We start from the raw sequence: 23,227 nt of genomic DNA, 5'->3' as shown, positions 1-23,227 counted from the left end.
TCAACATGAAAGTCACATCCTAATTGAAAAATAAGAATGCTTATAAGTTTTTGTTTTCTATTCATCTTTCTTTTATCACTTTTCACAAGTAAAAAACCACTGCTAAGATACTATTTATCTTGTTTTTAGTGGATACATGCCTCCAGAATATGCAATGCGTGGACAATTTTCTGATAAAACGGATGTCTACAGCTTCGGTGTCTTAGTTCTAGAGATAATATCAGGAAAGAAGATAACATCCTTCTATGATTCAGGCTATGCAGGGGACCTCTTGAACTATGTGAGCTTAGTCCAACCCTCCTTTGGTAGTATCACTTTAGAGCCAAATTAAAATTGTTTCTTTGATTTCATATCACCTAAATGTACTATTTTATTATTGTTCACAGGCTTGGAAACATTGGAGAGATGGGACCCCATTGGAGCTACTAGACATGAGTCTGAGAGAATCATATTCAAGAGCCGAAGTGATTAAATGCATCCATGTTGGGTTATGCTGTGTACAAGAGGATCCAGCACAAAGACCAACAATGCAGGCTATAGTTCTAATTCTAAATAGCCATACAGTTACTCTTGCAAGTCCTGCACAACCACCAGCTGGTTATATTGGGAGCAGATCTCACTCCAATTTCCCAACAAAAGAGATGGTGAACTCATCATCAGACAAGTCTACAAACACAAGCACAAGTCAGAGTTCAATAAATCGGCCAACTTTGCCATCAAAGGAGATGGAAAACTCAAATGTGTCTACCTCCATTACAGAGGTCTACCCTCGCTAGCTAGTGATATATTTGTTCAACTAAAATTCCAAACTGAACTTCATTCACTAATGATTTAGTTATTTGCCCATTGCATAGTGGGCTCATAGTCCCTGCTAAAAAGAAACAAAAATATTATTGGGCACCCAAATTTGTATTATGTTAGGCACCTTAAATCTAATAATTGACACAAGTTTCTTGTTACAAAAGATTATCACTCTCAGTTCTCTCATCGTCGTCAACAAATGGATAATGACAATTCACAAATCACTACAAACACAATTAACAATTATCAGAGACGACCAGGTCAATCCTTGAATTTTCTGCTACAACATAATTACACATAGTTCATCCCAAGTCAAGTCAATCCTTCAATTTTCGTACCTAGACTTTTCTAATCAAACTAAATTACTTTACATGTTTTTTTATTAAATTACCACCTAATTCCAAAGAAACTTCCTCATGAAAATTAGCTTATATAGACTTTCCTTTGAAGGGACAATTTCTAGGCACGTTTTTGCCCCAGGAACTGCATACTTCACAATTCATTAACAGAAATGGCTTCTGCAACGCCCACCACCACACCTTCCTCTAACAAGAAAGAGATTGTTAGAGAGGTTCCTCCATACATCAGAGTCTTCAGTGATGGCACCGTGGAACGGTTAATACAAATACCATTTGTGCCACCACTTCTTGATGATCCAAAAACCGGTATCTCATCCAAAGACATAATCATCTCACACAGCCCTCCAATCTCCGCTCGCATTTACCTTCCAAAGCTCACCAATGAGAAAGAGAAACTTCCCATCCTTGTCTACTTTCATGGCGGTTCATTCTTCTTGGGATCTCCTTTCTCTCAGTGGTTCCATGACTATATCAACAGTTACCTTGCTCCACAAGGAAAGTTCATAGTGGTTTCCGTGGAGTACAGGCTGGCACCAGAAAATCCTCTCCCTGCATGTTACCGTGATAGTTGGGACGCTCTCAAATGGGTAGCATCTCATTCTGATAACAAAACCACAGTTAACACAGAGCCTTGGTTGATTGAAAATGGTGATTTTGACAAGGTCTTCATCGGCGGCGACAGCGCCGGTGCCAACATCGCACATAACATTGCGATGCGCGCTGGCGCTGAAGCCTTGCCGGGCAATGTTAGAGTACTTGGTGCTCTTTTGTGCCACCCTTTCTTTTATGGATCAGAATATGTTCTAGACCCTGAGGTGGATTCTAGCATTTTGGCTTGGAAGTTTGTGTATCCTTCTGCGCCAGGTGGAATAGATAACCCAATGATCAACCCAATGAGTGCAGGGGCACCTAGCTTGGCTTCTCTTGGGTGCTCCAAGATGATTGTGTGTGTTGCTGGAAAGGATCAATTTAAACTGAGGGATCGAGGGGTTTGGTATTATGAGGCTGTCAAGAATAGTGGGTGGCATGGCAAGATTGAACTATTTGAAGAGGCAGAGGAGGATCATTGTTATCATGTGTTGCATCCTGAGACTGAAAATGCTTTAAAATTGAACAAACTCTTGGCTTCTTTTCTCCAGGAGTAGAAGAATGTGTTTAACTTTTTTGCTTTATTTCATTTGTTTCTGTTGGCTTTTCTATGATGTGAGGTGATCTTTCCTACTTATCTGAATAATAGAACGCTTACTTGATTCATCACTTGAGCATGTTGTGATGTGCCGCAACAGAATGTATTCAAACTTCTAATAAAGAAAGGGTAGTTCAGTGCACAAATATTTCACGTTAATGTAAAATTGGGAAAATGACCACACCCAAAAAATATATTGTAAAAAAAGTGTGCTTTTAAATGGGGTAGATATAGATTTGCCACCATCCACTACCTTGAAGCAGATAATAATATTATCAAATCACTGGGTAGGTAGGGCGGCACGAGGAAGCCAACAAGTTTTGGGTTTTCCATTACCATTTCATTGAAGTGACGTTTGACTTTTGTTGTTATTGTTATTTTGACTCAATTAGCCACTTGAGTTGATTATTATTAGTAAATAAGAAATTAACTAATTATGCAGTATTAAAAATCAGAATAAAATGCTCTGTTTTCTTGCACCTACCCCTGTTTCTTCTTCACACCACTCTCTCTGTTTTCTATTCCCTCAAAACTTGAATGGCTTCTTCAACCACCACCAAGGAGATAGACAGAGAGCTTCCACCTCTTCTGAGAGTTTACAAGGACGGAACCGTTGAACGCTTTCTAGGCTCTTCGTATGTGCCACCTTCACCACAAGACCCAGACACTGGAGTTTCATCCAAAGACATCGTCATATCAGAGAACCCTTTAATCTCTGCAAGGCTTTACCTTCCAAAACTTGAAAACCATCACCAGAAGCTTCCAATCTTGGTCTACTTCCACGGCGGCGCGTTTTGCCTCGAATCCGCATTCTCCTTCCTCCACCAACGCTACCTCAACATCATAGCTTCACAAGCAAAGGTTCTCGTAGCTTCCATAGAGTACAGGCTCGCACCAGAACACCCTCTTCCTGCTGCATATGAAGATGGTTAGTCAAATTAACAACTTTAACTTTATTCATTGATAATCAGATAATCACTGTTATCTTATATTAGTATTCGCATACGTATTTGTATTCGTATAGGATGGTATGCACTGAATTGGATCAGTTCCAACAAGAGCGAGCCATGGTTGATGAATCATGGAGATTTCAACAGATTCTACATAGGAGGTGACACTTCGGGTGCAAACATAGCACACTACTTATTGCTCCGCGTTGACCAGTTACCGAACCAAGTCAAAATCTCAGGGGCAGTGCTTGCTTTTCCATTGTTCTGGAGTTCAAAGCCGATTCTGAACGAAGCAGTTGAAGGACATGAAGAGAGCTCAGCAATGCAGGTGTGGAAATTCGTGTACCCTGATGCACCGGGTGGTATTGACAACCCACTGATAAATCCATTGGCACCTGGTGCAGCCAGCTTGAAGGAGCTTGGGTGCCCTAAAATTCTGATCTTTGTTGCTGGCAAAGATGAGCTTAGGGACAGAGGGATTTGGTACTGTGATGCTGTGAAGAAGAGTGGGTGGAATGGTGACGTGGAACTTATTGAAGTTGAAGGAGAGGAACACTGTTTTCAGATCTATCATCCTCAAACTCATAACTCCAACAACATGATTAGTCGCATAGCCTCTTTCCTTGTTTGACCATACATGTTTCTGATTATTATGAATAAGTATATTGAGCAGTGGCAATAAATTTGGGGAACAATTATTACAAGTTAATCGATCATAATAATTATAGTAAAATGTAATATGTTTTTGGTACCAAAACAGATATACAATACAAGGGCTATGCTTTATATATAAGTAAGTATTTTTTCATTCAAATTTTATTTAAATATATTTTATATCAACAAAAATTATTCTCATTAAAAGAGGATGATTACAGGTGTTTTATCTTTTTTTTCATGCGCTTCTTCTTTTTCTTTTAAATACATGCATATGTCATCTTCTTCTTCTTTCAAATTCACTTATACCTCATCTTCTTTCTCCTCCTTTGTTCACGCAAATTCTTCTTCTGCTTCTTCTGCCTCTCTTCCTCCTCTTTTTCTTCTTCTTCTTCTCTTTCGTTATTGTCATCACCAATAACACCAACATTTTGCTAATGAATTATTTTTTCAATCAAATTGAATTGAATTGAATGGACGTAATGTTCTGAATATGAATTAAATTGAATTGATAATCTCTACATTGTAGATAGAGGTGTTTCGAATTTGATTTTATATAATGGATTATGTTTTGTTCATTCTACGATTGTTTCACCATGAGTACGTGTTCGGTTCATTACGCAGAAAACTGTATGACTTTGATTTTATATAATGAATCACCATGAGTACGTGTTCGATTCAGATATTCGAATTTGAATTTGATTTTATATAATGTTTCATTCATTTAGTATTATACAATTGTTTCACCATCAGTTCATTTCTGTTCTGCATAATTTATAACTCTCCCTTCTCACCTTCTACTGCTTGGAGAGAAGGAGAAAAATATAAAAAAAAAATACAGCAACAACAACAAAAGAATAACGATAAAGAAAAAACACGTGAAGAAGAAGGAACGCAGAAAAAAAGTGAAGAAAAATGAGGAGAGGAGAAACGCAAAAAAGAAGGTAAAATTAATTGGATGAACTTAAATGCCAAAATTATTTGGATGTAGAGAATATCTCGTAATATAATATATCATATGCAACAATATTGATTATAAATTATAAATTAATACGTGTTAATTCTTAATTGACGGCGAAATAAAAAACAAAACAAATGCAAGACGGTTTAATTCGATTTGACAGTGAACGGTTTAAGAAGTATAGTAAATAACTAAAATAAGATAAGCTATTTATATTAAAAAAATAAAATGAAAAATCAATAATGAATCACTTTTAAGTTTTAAAATCATTAACTTTAGACAGAGAGGAATAGAGGCTATCATCATTAATCACCATTAACCACATGCCGCATTTGCACTTTTTCAAAAGCGATAATCATTTTCAGGTTTTCCCTCCACACTCTCGCTGTTCCATTTAAATTCAAGGTCTCGCGAGTTTCTCAGTCACACACACACTGCGTTGGCGCTGCAAATAACCCAAGTCTCGGATCACCGTTCAACAGAGCCAAAGAGGTACCATTTTCAAATTTCTAGGGTTGTTTATCTTCTTCGTCGTGTTCTCCATTGCCCTACCTTTACGTAGTCTCAGATCTGTTTCATTGTTTTTTTTGGCTTAAACCTGGGATTTTTATTAGGATTATTTGCCGGCGATTTGCTCGGGTGTTTGTCCGAGGAAACGACCTCGTACTTTAACTGTGTTACATGTCACCTTGTTTTTATTAGGCTCGTTAAACCCTTATTTTGTTTCCCTCATAATACTTTGTGGTTTTACTTTGTTTAGTTTAGGTCATCATTACAAGTGCAGATTATGAATGAAATGGAAGGAAACAGGGCCTTACTTTTGGCAACGAATTTCATCCTGGTTTTTATTTTGTTTTCTTCTGATATGTGATATTTGGTATGCTATGGCTTGGAAAATGTGGCCGTTGATAATAGTTGGCACCTTGATTCGAGGATATACATCTATGGATGCAATTGTTTCACAATAAATCTTCATGAGCTAAATTTTTACTCTTAATTCTGTTGAAAATATTCCCGTTAATTAGAATAACTTACATGGACATTTGTAGGTTTCATTGCTATGGAGCTGAATTCGCCGCAGAGACCGTTTTCAATCAAATTGTGGCCACCTAGTCAGAACACTAGACAGACACTTGTGGAGAGGATGGCCAACAATCTGACAACGAAATCTGTTTTCACACAAAGGTATGGAAATTTGGACAAGGAAGAAGCTCAAGAGAATGCAAAAAGAATTGAGGATGTGGCTTTTGCAACAGCAAATCAACACTATGAGCAGGAGCCCGATGGTGATGGAGGTTCTGCAGTCCAGCTTTATGCCAAAGAATGTAGTAAGCTCCTCTTAGAAGTTCTCAAAAGAGGGCCGGGTCTAAATGGTAAAGAAGAAGTGGTAGCATCTGATAATACCTCTGCACCTGCTGAATCTGTATTTGATATATCCAAAGGCAAAAGGGCCTTTATTGAACCTGATGAGGCCGAGGAACTACTAAGGCCGTTAAAGGAGCCAGAAAATTCTTTCACCAAAATATGCTTCAGCAACCGGAGTTTTGGACTAGGAGCAGCAGAAGTTGCCCAGCCCATTCTCAGTTCCATCAAGCACCAGTTGAAAGATGTAGATCTATCGGATTTTATTGCTGGAAGACCAGAAGCTGAAGCTCTTGATGTCATGAATATATTCTCAACTGCACTAGAGGGTGCTGCCCTAAGGTCTTTAAACCTCTCTGACAACGCTTTAGGGGAGAAAGGTGTTAGAGCATTTGGAGCACTATTGAAGTCGCAAAACCACTTGGAGGAGCTTTATCTAATGAATGATGGAATCTCAGAGGAAGCTGCTCAAGCAATTTGTGAATTGATTCCTTCTACTGAGAAGCTCAAGGTTCTTCATTTCCATAATAATATGACCGGAGATGAAGGGGCATTAGCTATAGCTGAGATTGTGAAGCGTTCTCCTTCCTTGGAGGATTTTCGTTGTTCCTCCACAAGGATAGGTGCTGAAGGTGGAGTTGCCCTGTCCAATGCTTTAGGAAATTGTATCCATCTGAGGAAGCTTGATTTGCGAGATAACATGTTTGGAGTAGAGGGTGGTATTTCTTTGAGTAAAGCTCTTACAAGGCATGCAGAATTGAGAGAGATATACCTGAGCTACCTCAACTTAGAAGATGATGGTGCAATTGCTATAATCAATGCTCTTAAGGAATCAGCACCTTACCTTGAAGTTCTGGAGATGAGTGGAAATGACATTACAGCCGAAGCTGTTCCTGCAATAGGAGCATGCCTAGAAGCAAAGATCTTCCTTGCCAAGTTGAACCTCTCCGAGAATGAACTCAAGGACGAAGGTGCCATCCAGGTAAGCAAGGCTTTAGAAGGCCACGTTCACTTAAAGGAAGTTGATCTGAGTAGCAACAAAATATCGAGGGCGGGGGCTCAACAGTTGGCTCTGACTGTGGTGCAAAAGGCAAATTTCCAACTTCTATTCATCAATGGAAACATCATTTCCACTGAAGGGGTTGAAGAGTTGAAGGACATATTCAAAACTTCTTTGGACATGCTTGGTCCATTAGATGAAAATGACCCTGATGGAATAGACAACGATGAAGATTCTGATGAAGAGGGTGGTGATAATGAACTGGAATCGAAAATGAAGAGTCTTGCAGTTAATTGAAATGTAGTAGTACACTTTTATGTTTTGATGCTCAAGTAAACTCTTTATGGCAGTGTTAGACCATTTTATTCGTAGCAGTTTATGTATTTATGAAGGTGCACCAGTAGAAACATTGAGGATATATAGACATGTATCTGGATTATGTATGTTAATCATATTTTGAATGCTTCCTTTAATTTCTTTTGATGTGTGGCAACCGTGTAGCCTACTCATTTTTTCCCTTGAGGAATTATTCTAAACTAAGATGGAGACCTGCGCAGTGCTGGACCAAAATGTGTATTTTATGAAAATATTTTGGTAATAATACTCTTAAAAATTAGTCTAAACTCCATTGTAGTGTAAACTATTTGTAAATTTTATTACTCTATATTTATTTCTATAAAATTTAAAACTACTTAATATACTAATTGCGATAGTAACATAATACATTTTATTTTAAATAGATGAATTTTGTATGTTTCAAGAAAATTTTTCTTTTGTAGATAAAGTTTCCTGAAATCCATAAATTTAAAGAATATACGGAGTTATAAACTAAAATGTTTTGAAATCTAATGATTTTAACCAAAAGTATGCATGTGCTAATATTCCTTTAGCATGTCTGCATGAAGAATATTAAAGTCAGATTGTCAACAACATGGACTCATGTTCATGCAATCATGTGAAATCAACATATTAATATATTGCATTCTGAATGAACTCATCAAATAATCTAAGGAGAATCTGGTGCACAAGCATTCTGCAGTAACCCAAGATCCCAAGAAGAATCGCATCCAAAAGGTTAGATGTATGCGGTCTAAATGAAAATTACATCAGTGAATAATATTTACTTTCTCATATAAAAAAAAAAAGAGTAAAAAACTGTCAGGATACCTAAATTTTTACAAGAAATTCTTATATTACCCTGTCTAATAACATTTGACAAAGTTTTATTCCATTTTTATCCGGACAGAAGCATGTAAATGAACCAGAAAAATAATACTAAATAAATTGATTGATTTTGCACTAATGCTGATAGACATGTTACAAATACCACAATAAATTTCAGAGCATTATCATTTGTTGAGAAAGTACAAAATCTACTAATGGCTGCTGATAGACTCAGGAACTAAAACCAAAATTGCATTGAATAGCTCTGCTAAAAAAAAAATTATATATATATCAGCCACGACTAACTATAAACTTAATTGGAATCAGTTCCAGCTAGCTCTTCCATTTGAACTCTGTCCTTTGGTATCAGATGATGAACTCTGACCATAGCTTGATCTCTTCTTTCTGTGAGTGTTCCATGATAACACATGCTGGTTCAAGCCACTTCCTTTGACATCCTCGTATGCATGCCTATGGGAATTTGCGCCTTCAAGCTTGGGTTTCTTTGAGGCAGGGGTCACATGGAAACTATCTTCACTTGTTCTGTCATTTGCCATGTGGACACTCTCAGCGCGGAGTTCCAAGAACCTTTCTTCAGCCCCTGAATTGTCGCTGGCTTGTGCTGCGTTGTCAGATGAGAGGTGGTCTCTTCTCTTCCCCCTTACTGAAAGCCTTGATAGATCTTCTCCGTTCTCCACGGCCTTCATCCATTGAAGATCACTTAATGTATCTGCATAAACAACTTCTTTTCTTTTACGCTTTCCAGTAGCACTGCCATTGTTGAAATCTTTGAGCTTTTCATCCTTGTTATGAAGGGGAGAGTACACCCAATCTGGCAATTCATGCTCGTCCATTAAACGAGATCTGTAATTTTCCTTTAGTCTTCTCTCTTCATCCATTTTTTCAAATAGCCAAAATTCCTCATCTGATCGGGCTGCGAGGCGGTTAATTTCTCGCTCACTAGGTACATCTGTCCCAAGTGAACTTGTACCTCTACGCATAATCTCCTCTAGCATTTCTCTTCTATCCTGAGCTGAAATAATAATGCCACATACTCAATTAGTCTGGTTTTTTTGGCAATATGAAGTTATAAACTATATTCAAGCAAATAACAATTCTCAAGAACTACAAACCTGTTGAAGTTGTGTTGAAAAGTCCTGCCTGGATGACTTTTGCATCAATGCCCATCTTTTGTTTTGCACGCTCTAAAATCACCTCTTCAATTGATCCTACACTAACCAACACGAAAACTCTAACTTCTTTCTTTTGACCAATGCGATGTGCTCGATCCTCTGCTTGTTGATCCATTTGGGGGTTCCAATCACTGTCAAATATTATAACAGTATCTGCTGTTTGCAAGTTCAAACCAAGACCTCCAGCACGGGTGCTCAAGAGAAACATGAAGTATGGGGAGTCAGGAGCATTGAATTTTCGTAATAGAGTGCCTCTTTCCTCCGTTTTTGTCGAGCCATCAAGTCTTAGATACTTAAAATCATGAAGTCTCAAATAAATCTCGAGAATATCCATGAGTCTCGTCATTTGTGAAAAAAGGAGGACTCTGTGGCCTGCTCTGCGAAGTTTTGGGAGCAAACGGTCAAGAAGTTCAAACTTACCTGATGCTCTGACAATCTCCTCCTTACGGTTATACATATCATAATCTCCCACAAAGAGGTATGGATGGTTGCAACACTTTCTGAGTTGCATTGTTAAGTTCTGCAAGCTCTTTGATTTTCCAGAACCTACATATTTTTTTCCATATTTACTTTAAAACTTTGCAACACAAGCGGTAAGAAATCGTTAAGCTCACAAGGATCTAAAAATCAACTAATGTTACAGGTTTAGTTTTCCTAACAAAAGTAAGACAGACACCAACAGCAGGTGAAAGAAAGCCAAATTTATCTTGAATTACCAAATATTCATATTTCACTGATTTATAGCAAACTTGCAACAGGTAAAACATACCAATGTAATATACAATTGAAGGGAATCTATGCTTATAGCTTACTTAGCAAAGATCAACTAATTCATAGGCTGTAGGCATGTTGAAAAGAAAGAAAAAAATTCATGAAGATAATAATAACTTGCATTTTACCAAGTTAACAGGAGCAGTGAATTAAGAGATAGCTGCAAAACAAGAAATAGATACAGACCATTGTCTAAGCCAACTCTGCCTACGTCAGTGACTTGTTGATAATATACTTTCTGCCAGGCTGACATATCACATTTGAGTATGACCTGAGATTTCGAGGGAAGAAATTTTTCCACCTCATCCTTTTTTCTTCTTAATATGAAGGGCCTTATTACCTAAGAGTCAATGAAACACTTCAGAAAGAAGCCGCAAAAAGCAAGAGATATAGAAAATGGAAGAGAAATTTACTTGATGTAGACGTCGAATAATCAAAAGTTGTTCTTCATCTGTTAAAGAGACATCAACTCGATCAGCAAAAGGGGCATTAAACCAGTCCTCGAAATTCTGAACAGAGTTGAAAATGTTTGGAAGGAGAAAATTAAGCAGGGACCACAACTCCTGCAAGCTGTTTTGAATTGGGGTGCCAGTTAACAGGAGTCTGCGTTGAATGTGATAGCTGCACACAAGTAAAATTTAAATTAGATAAGAGGACTTCAATATTCAAAAGCTATCCCACTCAATATTCATCAACTATTTTCTTTAGTTGGTACAGTCATCAGGCTGTTTAGCATCAATACCGGTCGTTTAGAATCATACCCGGCTTCCAATGTCCTTGCTAGAGCAGATTCATGATTCTTCAACCGATGTCCTTCATCCACAATCAGGTAGATCCAGTGAATTTTCTTGAGAATTGCTTTATCTCTCATTATAAGATCATAGTGTGTTAGCAGAACGTTAAATTTCCTCTCCCCTAACAAATCATCCTTCATTGCTTTCCTCTCATCCAACCGTCCATCATAAAGAATAGTTGTTATGCTATATCATAAATAAAAAGCACAAGAAATTTGTAAGTGAGTAACTGAGTATAATGTGTAGATTTCACACAGACAGCGATTTCGCTCCCCTCTCCCCACCAGGAGGGCAGGGAATGAAATAATCTGTAGTCTTCCAGCACATACCTTGGAACCCATGTTGAGAATTCATTCATCCAATTTGGCAGAACAGCCTTTGGAGCAACAATCAAATGGGGACCAGTAACACCCTTGTGCTCCATAAGATGTGCTATTAACGAAATTGTTTGTATTGTCTTCCCAAGACCCATTTCATCAGCCAAAATTCCGTTCAAGTTGTTATTAAACAAAGAAAGCATCCACTGGAGCCCTTCTATCTGATATGGTCTTAATTCTCCACCTTGAAGAGTAGATGGTTGCTCAGTAACCTACAAACAAATAAGCTTGTTATATCAATTTACAACATCTTTATACACAAACAACTAATAAGGAGTGACTTTTTCTGTCAATAAGAGAATATAATCATTAGTAAAAAGAGAAATATGAAGTTGGAGGAAACATAAAATATATCGAATCCCATGCACTCTATAATTCATACCAAAAATGAAGCCAAATGCCTACTCTTTATCCCGAATCTGCTATTATGAGAAATGTCTAATAAGGTATAACTCAAACAGCCAACAATTTGTCTAGAACATCAGTTTCTTTATGTTCCAAGTGAAATAAAGGGACCCAAAGACCTACCTTTTCTTGAATCGAATGTATGGCAGAATTGTATTGCCGCTGACCTTCGAGTAAATCACTAGTATCACCATTATGATCAGAATCTATCATATCCATCTCTTCATCAAGAGGTGATTCCTTTTCATTCTTGGAAGCGTCTGACTCAGGTAAATCAACTTCAGAATCTTCCAAGGGTTCTATACCATCTGAATGTTTGGAGTCCTTTTGACGTTGAACAGCAGCTCCTAAATTTACTAGTAGTTTATTGGTTTCTTCAAGAAGCGTGGTTAATCTTTCATTCTTACTCTCCTTCACCATTCTCATGTAAGCTTCTTGATCATCAGCTTTTAACGCTTGGAACCTCAATTTCTCAGCCCGTGTGGCACGTTGTCTTTGCCTTCCATGCCATGCCTACAGAATTACTTTTTGAGAATTCATAGGCCAAGCTTAAACAATAATAAATTATTTCCCAACTCACATAGAAGAGAAAAGACATCTAAACTCCCAAGGACAGTCCACAAAAATGACACTTTCAAAAGATACACCATGTAACCCAAACACCAGTATAAGATAACGGAAGAAACATTGCACCTGAATACCATCATTCCTCTGTTTTCTCCGCTTCACAGAAGCTTGAATTTGCAATTGAAACTCCCGGACGGTATTGAGTATTTCTGCAAAAAATTTTCTTTTTCTAGTTTCTATATGAGTTTTTTCCTCCTCTTCTAATCTCGATAGTCTCTGCATGTGATAATCTTATATGAGATAAGCAGTACAAAAAAATTTCAATACTAGTCTAGAGACTGTAAAATACAGACGAAACATGTGGATCACCTCAGCATCCCTTTTTTTCCTTATTTGATCATCAGCATCCATGGCAAAGGGATCTCCAACACCATATGGCGGACGCTGCAACCTCATCATGCCCCAATCAAACAATTGCCTATCGGGGTATGCACATTTAACATTCAGCCAGTACTCAGAACTCACATCAGACCGAACCTTCGAATGCAACTCTCGTAGCTGCCACAAAAGAAGTCCTTGCCAACAAGGACACAATTTGTTATCGGTTGCAGTTGATTTAAGAACCATAGAAATTCAAGTAATTTCCTCATTAGAAATTATTCCTCAACTATTGGATATGACATTTTTTCCCTTGTTTTCTTAAACTAAAGAGATTCATTTCCATTTACTATTTCAATGAAAATAAATGAATACAAATAGTAACAGAACTAATTTAATCTATATTAATTATGTACATAACTTTTAATACATTCTAATATAAACTATACATAATATCGTAGTCATACACTAAAATGTGGATGGTAATAATACTTAAAAAAATATACTATACTAAGATATGTAATACAATATATAATAAAAAATTTTGAGTAAAATAACTATCATCAACTAATATTAATCTTTATGCTTCAAGCTAAGTTTTAAATTTTTTTTTCATTTTCTAATATGGATTATATTCTATCAACTTGTTCTTGCCTCTTTGAAACAAGGAAAACCTCTGGTTCTGCAAATGGCTAAAAAATATTCAGCTATATATGATATCAAATATATAAAAGGTTATTCTATGTAACAATCCTTACGCATGTCTTAATAATATGTTCTTTCATCACCCAAAAAGAAATCCTTACATAACCTACTATGGGTGAGGTGATAACTAGTTTTGGTAAATAAACTTAGCATCAAAGAAAGGTTCAAGAATCAATTTTACCTTTAGACCATAAAGTTCAAGCAGACACTTTGTTTGCAAATCCTCTCCCCTTGTTGAAGGCAATCCTGATTCAAAACAATAATAAAAGTTTTCAGTAAGGTAGTCAAGATTTTTAAAGGCCATTGGGTAGAAATGATTGTGGAAATAAAGACAGCATGTTAGAACTATCTTAAAGTCACTTCGTCAGTCAATACTTTAAGGGGGATGGTGTTCACTAATATTGTTTTTGTTGTCTCCGTGTGACCTCAAGGTCACGGATTGAAGTAGTCGAATCAGCCACATATGTAATTATCAAGTTAGGCTACCTACATTACACCAAAGGGTGCGGCCTTTTCCCGAACCTTGCTTAACGCAGAATGTTTGTGTACTAGGCCGTCCTATTTCCCTTTTTAATCTTTATTGCCTATTCACATTAGCATCACTGTCAATCCATTGTCAATTTGTCATTACTCAATGTCAACTTAAGTTTCATCATTGACTTATTTTTTGCTATGAGAATAAGTTAGACATTTTCCTAAAAGATATATTTATATCAACGATACAACAACATTGCCTTATTGCATCAAAGGATGTGGTGGAAGCTCAGCCTTAACCTGTTTTTCACCACCTGACGATACTAATATAAACAAGCAAACGTCCTTTACAATAGAATCCTTTTGGAATTTATGCAAGTCATAATTCTAGCTAATTCAATCAATGGGCTTGCATAAACTATACCTCTAAAGATCATTACTATTAAAAAAAATTAAGCAAACATCAATTGATAGTGATCAGTGAACATGATGTGAGCATTTACAAATAAACTCAAATTCTATACCATGTTTACAAGGTCAAAAAACCATAAATATAAATAAAGAGGAGGTATTTCATTTTTACTAAAATTGTTAACCTTCAAGTTCATTTAATCGATGCTGTATCCGATTTTGATAACGGCTTTCCCTTGCTCTCTCTAATTCGGAACCCGACGGGCGTTGCCTAAACAATGCACCTTCAAGGTCTGTAATTAAATTTTCACTAGAATTCCCTATATCATCCTGCATGATGATTAATGAATAATAGAAACATCATTATGTAATAATTTTATCAGAAACTTGAAAGTATAGACAAACTTGAAAGTATAGGCAACACTTGTTCTTGCATTCAAATTACTTATAAGAGTAATCTATAATCAAACAACCAAAATAAGTGTGTTGTAAGATGAACAATAACACTAGAAGAAGTAGAAATATGGGTATGCAGAACATGTAAGTAACATCACTGTTTCTTTGGAGCAAAGCTATTAAATAAATTAATGTATGCCATAATTTATTCTGTATGCTCTTCTAGATTGATTTGCCAAAAGAGTTGTTTAACATTAAAATAAAATATGACTGAGCTAGTGCATATTAAAAAGTGTGTTTTTTTAATACGTTTATGTTTTGTAGGAAACCCAACTCATAACCACAAGTATTTTAGTTGACTCTACTATGGTCAAAGAGCAACCTTCCATCATTCATGCTTCATGAAAGAACTCATAAACCTTGCGTCACCCATAATGTAACTGTGATTCACAAGTTCATGAGAGCTAAAGAAACCTTAAACCTATCGTGCAGACTGAAGAAAAATATAAATTCATGGTAAAGTGGTAAACAAGTCAAATAAAAAAATGATGAGAGGTGTAGCTGGCAGCTGCATTGTATACGAACAACAATCAATAGGCTGAGAAAGACTCCAAACAAACCATTGAGAAAAGGCACATATCACCATGAAACAACAAAACAAACCACCAACTCCAACAACTCCATACCACATCAAATTAAATCCAGCTACAAGTAAAACTAAAACTAAACACCCCATTACAACAATCAAGAGACGAAGCAAAATAAGAATAAAAAAGGGCAAAACTTTCCAGAAATTTCGACATAAGCAGCCTCAAAAACCCAAAAAAAAAAGTCATGAAATTTGGCCAACCCACATAAAAATCAAGATGAAAGAACGAAACTTGAAGAACGCCCATCAAACCCGATTACCCCAAAACATTGAGGAGCACGAAATCGAGAAGAAAGAATGAGAAGGGGAAAGACGTACTTGGAGCTGGTTCTGCGAAGAAGGGTGAGAGTGATAGATGGTAGAAACAGAACTGAGGAGGTGGGGAGGGAGAGGGAGATCACGGGAGAGGAAGTTGAGAGCACAGATGAGGGTGGTGGCGTGGTCGATGGGCGGTGGCTGAGGCTGCTCCTCCTTGAATGGAGCCATAACCATGGCGGGAACAACGGTCCTTGTGTCTTAAACCAACCAATATTTAAAAAAATTGTGAGGGAACTAATCTGTGTGGGAAAGAAGCTTCTCTTTCTCTGTATGTGTGTGTGAGTGAGCCAGAGAGTAAAAAGAACGAGACACGCACACACACTCTCCCGCGCTATGCTTAGACCCAACCCTCTCTTCGGCGCATTCCTTCTCGGTTTCTAGGGATTTAGTTTTACGCCTAAAAGGGCTTCTTTTATTTCCTCTTCGCCAAACACGTCTCTATATTTGGCTGCAATGACCAATGTGCCCCTCGCTTTTATGTTTATTAGACCAACTATCTAATATCTATTAATAACATTTAATTTAATTTAATTTACCGTCCATTTTACATCCAAATTTTTTTAACAATTAAATTTAATTAAATTGATCTAAATTTAATAAAAATCAATTTTATTAGTGAGCTTGTTTCAACTCTTCACAAACATAAATATTTCATATATCACGCTCTTTAATATGATTACATTTAAAAAAATAATTTCTAAAATCACTCTCACTCTAACACAAAAATTTTAAAATTATTCTCAAAATCTTTTAAAAATTTCTCAAAATCTCTGCAAAACTCAAAAATATTCTTTATGCTAGGTTTCAAATTTTCAACAACAAACACCAAAACAAAAATAAAAAACATTATTAAAGATGATGAGAATCTAAATTATCTATTTCTATTTATTTTTTGTTTTCTCACTTGCAAAATACTAGATTCTCGTATTTATGTACAATTTATGTCTTCGCGATAAAATAGAAGTTTCGAACAATATTTCTCTTTGTAGTGCTGATTTTGTGATAACTGTACTAATTCGGTGTTATCTAATGCATTTTAATGAATTTTCTAAATTTAAAATTGACATGCATATATTTTTTGGTTGATTGAGTTATTTTTATGAACTTATTTTAGTGTAAGTATTTAGTAGATTTAATTTGTGTTTTCGTGATAAAAATAGAAGTTACGAATAGTGATTCTTTTTATAGTGCTAATCTTGTAATAATTGTGCTTGTTCTGTGTTATCTAATACATGTTGATAAGTTTTCTTCATTTAAAATTGACATGCATATTTTTTTTGGTTGATTGAGTCATGTTTGTGTGCTAGTCTTGTTTTAAATGTGTGTTGTGATTATTAAGTGCTTTGCGATATCATTCTGAATTAAATGTGATGTCTTTGATCTCATTGACTTGAATTTATTATAATTAAATCACATATGATTAGTGTAGTAGTTATGATTTTTGGTATCATTTAAAGCATATTGATGAATTTTTCTGATTCAAATTAATTTGGATGTGTTTTGTGGTTGATTAAGTTATGTTTGTGTGCTTGTGTTGTTTTTAGCTAGTGTAATGTCATCATTAAGTATTTTTCATGTCATTCTGGATTAAATATAGTATACTTAATCTCATTGATTTGTATTTATTATAATTAAGTTTTTTTTGTGACTTGTTATAATTAAGTTATATATAATAGATATAGTAATTCTGATGTCATTTAAATTATATATAGTGTTGGGGAGGGATCAATTGGTGTCAAGGAGGGTGAAAACAAGGGTTTGAAAGTTTCTTTCCGAGATAAAGTTGTAGGAGCTTCTAAACCTAAACCTCTATGCATGGATTGTGCACTTGTAGGAGATTGTTTGGCTACTGTGCAAGGCAAACAAGGTGATTCCAAACCTCCAAGTGTTACTTTCTCTGAGGAAGGACTCAAAGCGTTAGCAGAACCCTACTTGGGTTCTATTGTGGTGAAAGTTCTTGGCAAGCCTCTTAGCTACTCAGCGATGGTTTTCAAACTCAAACATGTGTGGAGGCTGCGTGGAGGGTACGAAGTTATGGACGTGGATTTTGGTTATTTCATGATCAAATGTGATTTGATTGAAGATAGAGAGAAAATTCTTTTGGGAGGACCGTGGATGATCCAAGGATATAAATTAGCAGTTAAATCATGGTCTCCATCTTTTCGTCCGAATGAAGCTTCCTTTGGAAATACTTTAGTATGGATTCGCATTTTAGGCTTAAACATTCTTTTCTATCAAGAAGAAGCGATGCGTCGTATAGCAGCAGCAATTGGTAACCCTATCAAAATCGATCTCGCCACTAAGGAAGCAGAGAGAGGAAGATTTGCAAGGGCTTGCGTGGAGATAGACCTGGGGTTGCCTGTTGTCACAGAGGTGTTGGTAAATGGTAGCACATATTGCGTTGAATATGAGAGTTTAGATTTAATCTGTGGTACTTGTAGGTGTTACGGGCATGTACTAGCAGATTGCAAAACCGGTAACAAAGCTCCAGCCTTCTCACCAGGCTCACCGAAAGAGACTCCTTCTCACTAAGCTCCCTTGGGTGCGGCATCCACCGCGTCTTTGGAGAAAATAGGTAGTGGTGCGACGGTGGTTGATGCTCACAATCAATTGAAGATCTTATCACCGGCGGTGCACCAAGTCAAGCAAGTTTTTGAATTTGGAGCAATTAGCGGGAATGACCGTTTGGTTAAGGATAGTGCGGATCTTGTGGAGAATAATGTGCATGCAAATCATGTTCTTGATGAAGGAGTTAATATAAATAATAGGTGGACAAAGTGGGTAGAAAAGGCAAGGCTATTCACGTTGTGGATGGGGGTATTAATGAAGGGAATGAATGGAATAAAGTAGTTAGGAAAAGTAAGGCTACGGTAGGTCCACATATTTCTAATGGTTCAATTGGGCCTATGAACAATAAAACCCAAACAATAAATAAAGGAGGATATGTAAACATAAAGAGAAGAGGCTTTTCTTTGGGCCATAAGGAGACTAAGCTTGGTTCTAATCAGGTGAGGAAAGGGGTCAAGGCCAATAAGGCTGAGGTATTTGGCATCTCTGAAGCGTTATCAGAAAAAGCTAAACAGAGCATTGTTTTTCATTCTCCTCTTATTGGAACGGCAAGAAAGAGACACAGATCAGCATCTTTGCAATCTTCCCCAGTGAACCAGAATGAAACAGATGCAACGGCGCGTGAAGAAGGGGTTAGTGTTGAAGGCAGACCTACGACAATGGCAGAAGCCGCAGTATGAAGTAGTAAGCTTGGGTACAATTTTTTCTTTTGTTGATTATGGATAGACTGAATATTTTGATGTGGAATATTAAGGGTGCCTCAAACAAATTGGCACGGGTTCACTGCAAGGAATTAGTTAATAAATTTCATCCATCTTTTTTTATTATTGTTGAAACTCACTCTTCTTTCAATAATTTGAAATCCTTTTGGGAGGGTCTTGGTTATAATGTTGTAGGAATTGTTGAAGCTGTTGGGCATAAAGGGGGAATTTGGTTCCTCTCTTCAATTCCCAACTTAACTTGCCAGCTAGTAAATAGCTTTGATCAATGCATTACCTTTGATTTTTATTTGGATTCTTATAATTGGAGGTGTAGTGAAATTTATGCTAGCCCTCAGTTTGAGCATAGAATTTTTCTTTGGGAGTATCTTTCTAGTTTGGCAACTTCTTTTGAAGGCCCTTGGCTAGCATTGGGAGATTTTAATAAAATTTTCAAAGAAGATGAAGTTAATGGAGGTCATTTCTCCAGCCACAGAGCTGCTTTATTCTCTTCAACTTTGGATGATTGTGGGTTGTTTGATCTCCAAATGATAGGCAGGAATTTTACATGGTATAGCAGAGTTCAGAATAATATAGATATCACAAAGAAGCTGGATAGAGTGCTTATCAATAGCTCTTGGCTTTCTTTATTTCCTGAGGCTTATGCTGAAATCTTATGTCGTCTTCACTCTGATCATTGCCCTATTTTATTAGGTGCCATGGTATTTCTCAGCCAAAGGGAGATAGGCCATTCCGTTTCCAAGCTGCCTGGAGTACTCACCCTTCCTTCAAGCAAGTTGTACAAAATGCATGGAATGGTAATAATCATAGTATCCCTACAAATTTAAATGCTGTTAAGCAATGGTCCTTGGACTTTAATGCTAAGGTTTTTGGTAATGTTTTTGCTAAGAAGAGGAATTTAGAGAATCGGATCAGCGCCATTCAAAAGAGGTTGGAGGTGACTGATGTTCTTTCATTAAGGATTAAAGAAAAGGAACTTAATGAAGATTATAACCGCATCTTACTTCAGGAGGAGTTGTTTTGGTTTCAAAAGTCAAGGGAAAAAATGGGTGCGGTTTGGTGACAGAAACACCAAGTTCTTCCACCTTCAAACGTTGGTTCACAGGAGATTTAATAAGATTAACGGGCTATTTATTTTTGATGGTTCCTGGTCTACAGATTCAAAAATTCTTCAACAAGAAGCCACCTCTTTCTTTAAAAATCTCTTTTGCTCTACGGAGGAGGTAGAAGTGGATTGCTTGGGAGACGTTACTTTGCCTAACCTTAGTGCCGAAGCTTGTGAGACACTTACTGCTCCAGTGACTCTTGCTGAGGTTAAAGCAGCAGTGTTTAGCATGAACTCCTTTAAGGCTCCAGGTCCGGATGGCATTCAGACTTATTTCTTTAAGGAGTATTGGGAAATTGTAGGAGTGGATATTTGGCAGCTTGTGAATAGTGCTTTCAGGGGTAATCTTATTGATACAAGAATCATGGAAACTCTTATTGTGCTTATCCCGAATGTAGATGTTCCTTCTTATTTCAAGGATTTTTGCCCTATTAGTCTGTGTAATGTGGTCTATAAGGTCATCACAAAGGTTCTTGTTAATCGCCTTCGACCTTTCTTGACAGAGATTATTAGTCCTCTTCAAGGTGGGTTTATCCCAGGGAGGGGCGCCCCCGACAATATAATCATTACTCAAGAGATTCTACACTTCATGAAACAGACCAAGTCCCGTAAAGGAACTCTTGCTTTCAAAATAGACTTGGAAAAAGCTTATGACAGGATTGATTGGCGGTTCCTAGAGCATACTTTGGGAAAGTTTGGTTTTCCTTCAGCTACTATCAGATTAATTATGACTTGTGTTCGAGCTTCCTCGTTGAATTTATTATGGAATGGAAATAGATTAGACAGTTTTGCTCCTAGAAGAGGCCTTCGGCAGGGAGACCCCATGTCTTCCTACCTTTTCGTTTTATGTATGGAGCGCCTAGCTGGGTACATTGCTAACCAAGTTGATTCGGGCCTTTGGGATCCAGTGGCAGTGACCAGGGGTGGTCCTAGAATTTCTCATCTCATGTTTGCAGACGATCTTCTTCTTTTTTGTAAAGCGCAAAAATCTCAGGTAGAATGTGTTATGCATGCCTTCCAAAGCTTCTGTAGAGCATCGGAGATGAAGATCAATTTGGACAAATCAAAGGTCCTGTGCTCTAAGAATGTCAATAATAGAAGGAAGGAACTTTTCACTGGTGTCTCTTCTATCCGTTTTACCCAAGACTTGGGTAAATATCTTGGAGTTAATCTTCACCATGCTAGAGTTACTAGAGCCCCTTTTAATGGTATTGTGGATAAGATCAAAGGTAGGCTTGCTAACTGGAAGGGCAGACTTCTCAATAGAGCCGGCAGGCTTTGTCTCATTAATTCAGTAGCGGCTTCCATTCCAACTTATCAAATGCAGGTATCTTTGTTCCCTTCTTCTGTATCTGATAAGATTACTTCTATGATGCGGCTTTTTCTGTGGAAAGGAAAGGTTGATGGAAGGGGTTTAAGTCTGACTAATTGGAATACAGTTGTCACCCCAAAGAAATTTGGTGGGCTTGGCATTAGAGATCCGGCTTGCGCTAATATTGCTCTGATAGGGAAGCTAATTTGGCAGCTCTTTAACTGTCCGGAGAAGTTTTGGGTCCAACTGATTTTTCATAAATTCCTCAAAACGTTTGATACTAGTCTCTTCATGCCTCCCAGAAATGCATCTCATGTATGGAGGAGTATTTGCAAGGCTTTTAATCTTTTAGGAGATGGTTTCACATGGAATATTGGTCCTCTTAACCAATCTTTTTGGTTTGGAAAATGGAGGATGGAAGGTCCCTTGGCAAAGGAAGTGCCGTATGTTCATATTTCTGATTTTGAGAGTAATATCAGTGATTTTTGGGAGGATGGACAGTGGAAGCTTGAGAGGTGCCACACTCCCTTACCTGACCTTGTTAAACAGAGTATTCTTTCGTATAATCCAGATTGTCAAATGGGAAAGGGGGCTGGTTGGAGGTGGTCAGCAACTCCTTCCAATATTTATTCTTCTAGAAATAGCTACTTGTGGCTTTATAAGCGTGTTTTCAGTTGGGAGGAGCAGACCAATTGGCTTTGGTTATGGCGGACCCGAGTTCCCGATAAGTACAAAATTTTCATTTGGCTATGTATTTATAATGCAATTCCCACAACTGCTTTTCGATTTCATAGAGGTTTGGGCAGCTCTGATTTGTGCCCTTGATGTAATACTGAACCTGAAACGATTTCTCACTGTCTTCGTGAGTGCCCCAAGGCCAAAGCTATCTAGCATAGTTTGAATTTGGAAGTTCACGGTCAACAGTTAGATTACTGGTTGCGCAGTGGCATGAATTCCAATGCCTTCCTCTTCTCGGCGACTATTTGGTAGATTTAGAGGGATCGTAACAATGATGTTTTTAATCCAACTAATCCATGAAGAATGGGTAAGGTTATAGCTCTTATTCATGCTTATCAATTTGAACTTCATAAGTTCTTATCTATACATCATGTGTCTACTCCTTCTTATTTGCTGCTTTCTTGGTCTCCTCCTACCCAATTTTCGATTAAAGTAAACTGTGATGCTAGTATATTTGGTGAATCTGTTGGTTTTGGGTGTGTATTGCGTGATTATAATGGCTCTTGGTTGCGTGGTTGTGCTGGTTCTTTACCACGTGCTACTATTCTTCGAAGCAAGCTTTTTGCAATTTGGAGAGGGCTAATTCTAGCATGGGAAGCTGGGTTTAGAGAGGTCACTTGCGAGACGGATTGTTTGGATGCTTTTATCCTTGTTAATGATAGAAACAACCAAGTGCAAAGTTCTGATAATGATTTGGTGACTAAAATCAAAGAGGTCTTAAGCTGGAATTGGAGAGCAGAAGTCAATCTAATTCAAAGAGATGCCAACCAAGTTGCTGATGCTTTGGCTAAATATGTAGCATCTAATTGCATACAGCAATTAGAATGGAATGAGTTTTGGGAAGATTTAACAGTGTTGTTGCAACGGGACTACGTCCCTAGTGTTTAGTGTTTTTTCTTTGTTTCTTCTT

General features: G+C 37.2%; 4 protein-coding genes across 6 annotated transcripts in view; 3 read left to right on the top strand and 1 right to left on the bottom strand.

Annotated features, from left to right (window-relative positions):
* LOC107617878 (cysteine-rich receptor-like protein kinase 25) overlaps positions 1 to 964 on the top strand; it is a 4,287-nt gene extending 3,323 nt beyond the window's left edge. For both annotated transcript variants that reach the window (XM_021111207.1, XM_016319754.2), the window contains 2 exons: positions 130 to 280; positions 387 to 964. In XM_021111207.1, coding sequence (XP_020966866.1) covers positions 130 to 280; positions 387 to 776 — 541 coding nt within the window. In that variant the 3' untranslated portion in view covers positions 777 to 964. The remainder of the gene's footprint in view (positions 1 to 129; positions 281 to 386) is intronic.
* On the top strand, positions 2,554 to 4,089 carry LOC107617879 (2-hydroxyisoflavanone dehydratase). The gene is made up of 2 exons (XM_016319755.2): positions 2,554 to 3,274; positions 3,371 to 4,089. Exons 1-2 carry the CDS (start codon positions 2,884 to 2,886, stop codon positions 3,925 to 3,927), a joined length of 948 nt encoding a protein of 315 aa, XP_016175241.1. The 5' UTR covers positions 2,554 to 2,883; the 3' UTR covers positions 3,928 to 4,089.
* On the top strand, positions 5,134 to 7,756 carry LOC107616825 (RAN GTPase-activating protein 2). Its single transcript, XM_016318741.2, has 2 exons — positions 5,134 to 5,403; positions 5,961 to 7,756. Exon 2 carries the CDS (start codon positions 5,972 to 5,974, stop codon positions 7,568 to 7,570), a length of 1,599 nt encoding a protein of 532 aa, XP_016174227.1. The 5' UTR covers positions 5,134 to 5,403; positions 5,961 to 5,971; the 3' UTR covers positions 7,571 to 7,756.
* On the bottom strand, positions 8,473 to 16,271 carry LOC107616824 (probable ATP-dependent DNA helicase CHR12). 2 transcript variants are annotated; one of them, XM_016318740.2, is made up of 12 exons: positions 15,876 to 16,271; positions 14,698 to 14,842; positions 13,809 to 13,873; positions 12,914 to 13,102; positions 12,671 to 12,820; positions 12,101 to 12,490; positions 11,525 to 11,784; positions 11,163 to 11,381; positions 10,815 to 11,022; positions 10,588 to 10,741; positions 9,571 to 10,176; positions 8,473 to 9,470 (listed from the first exon to the last, which is right to left on the bottom strand). In XM_016318740.2, exons 1-12 carry the CDS (start codon positions 16,047 to 16,049, stop codon positions 8,761 to 8,763), a joined length of 3,270 nt encoding a protein of 1,089 aa, XP_016174226.1. In that variant the 5' UTR covers positions 16,050 to 16,271; the 3' UTR covers positions 8,473 to 8,760. The 2 variants fall into 2 exon arrangements, with proteins under 2 accessions (XP_016174226.1, XP_020966865.1); XM_021111206.1 differs by lacking the exon at positions 15,876 to 16,271 and having other exon boundaries at positions 12,914 to 13,119; positions 14,698 to 14,712.

Source organism: Arachis ipaensis, chromosome B09, assembly GCF_000816755.2.
Source record: "Arachis ipaensis cultivar K30076 chromosome B09, Araip1.1, whole genome shotgun sequence".
In the NCBI taxonomy this organism is placed as follows: domain Eukaryota; kingdom Viridiplantae; phylum Streptophyta; class Magnoliopsida; order Fabales; family Fabaceae; genus Arachis; species Arachis ipaensis.
Note: the sequence above shows the minus strand (reverse complement) of the source record. Positions and strands in the feature narration are given on the sequence as shown.

What these genes read in the sequence shown, in the direction of transcription:
- LOC107617879 (XM_016319755.2), top strand. Translation starts at nt 2,884, where the DNA reads ATGGCTTCTTCAACCACCACCAAGGAGATAGACAGAGAGCTTCCACCT. An exon ending in TCCTGCTGCATATGAAGATG is followed by an intron (nt 3,275 to 3,370) that starts GTTAGTCAAATT and finishes GTATTCGTATAG; the next exon opens with GATGGTATGCACTGAATTGG.
- LOC107616825 (XM_016318741.2), top strand. Translation starts at nt 5,972, where the DNA reads ATGGAGCTGAATTCGCCGCAGAGACCGTTTTCAATCAAATTGTGGCCA.
- LOC107616824 (XM_016318740.2), bottom strand. Translation starts at nt 16,049, where the DNA reads ATGGTTATGGCTCCATTCAAGGAGGAGCAGCCTCAGCCACCGCCCATC. An exon ending in GGAAAAAAAGGGATGCTGAG is followed by an intron (nt 12,821 to 12,913) that starts GTGATCCACATG and finishes TATCACATGCAG; the next exon opens with AGACTATCGAGATTAGAAGA. An exon ending in TTTCAACACAACTTCAACAG is followed by an intron (nt 9,471 to 9,570) that starts GTTTGTAGTTCT and finishes TTATTATTTCAG; the next exon opens with CTCAGGATAGAAGAGAAATG.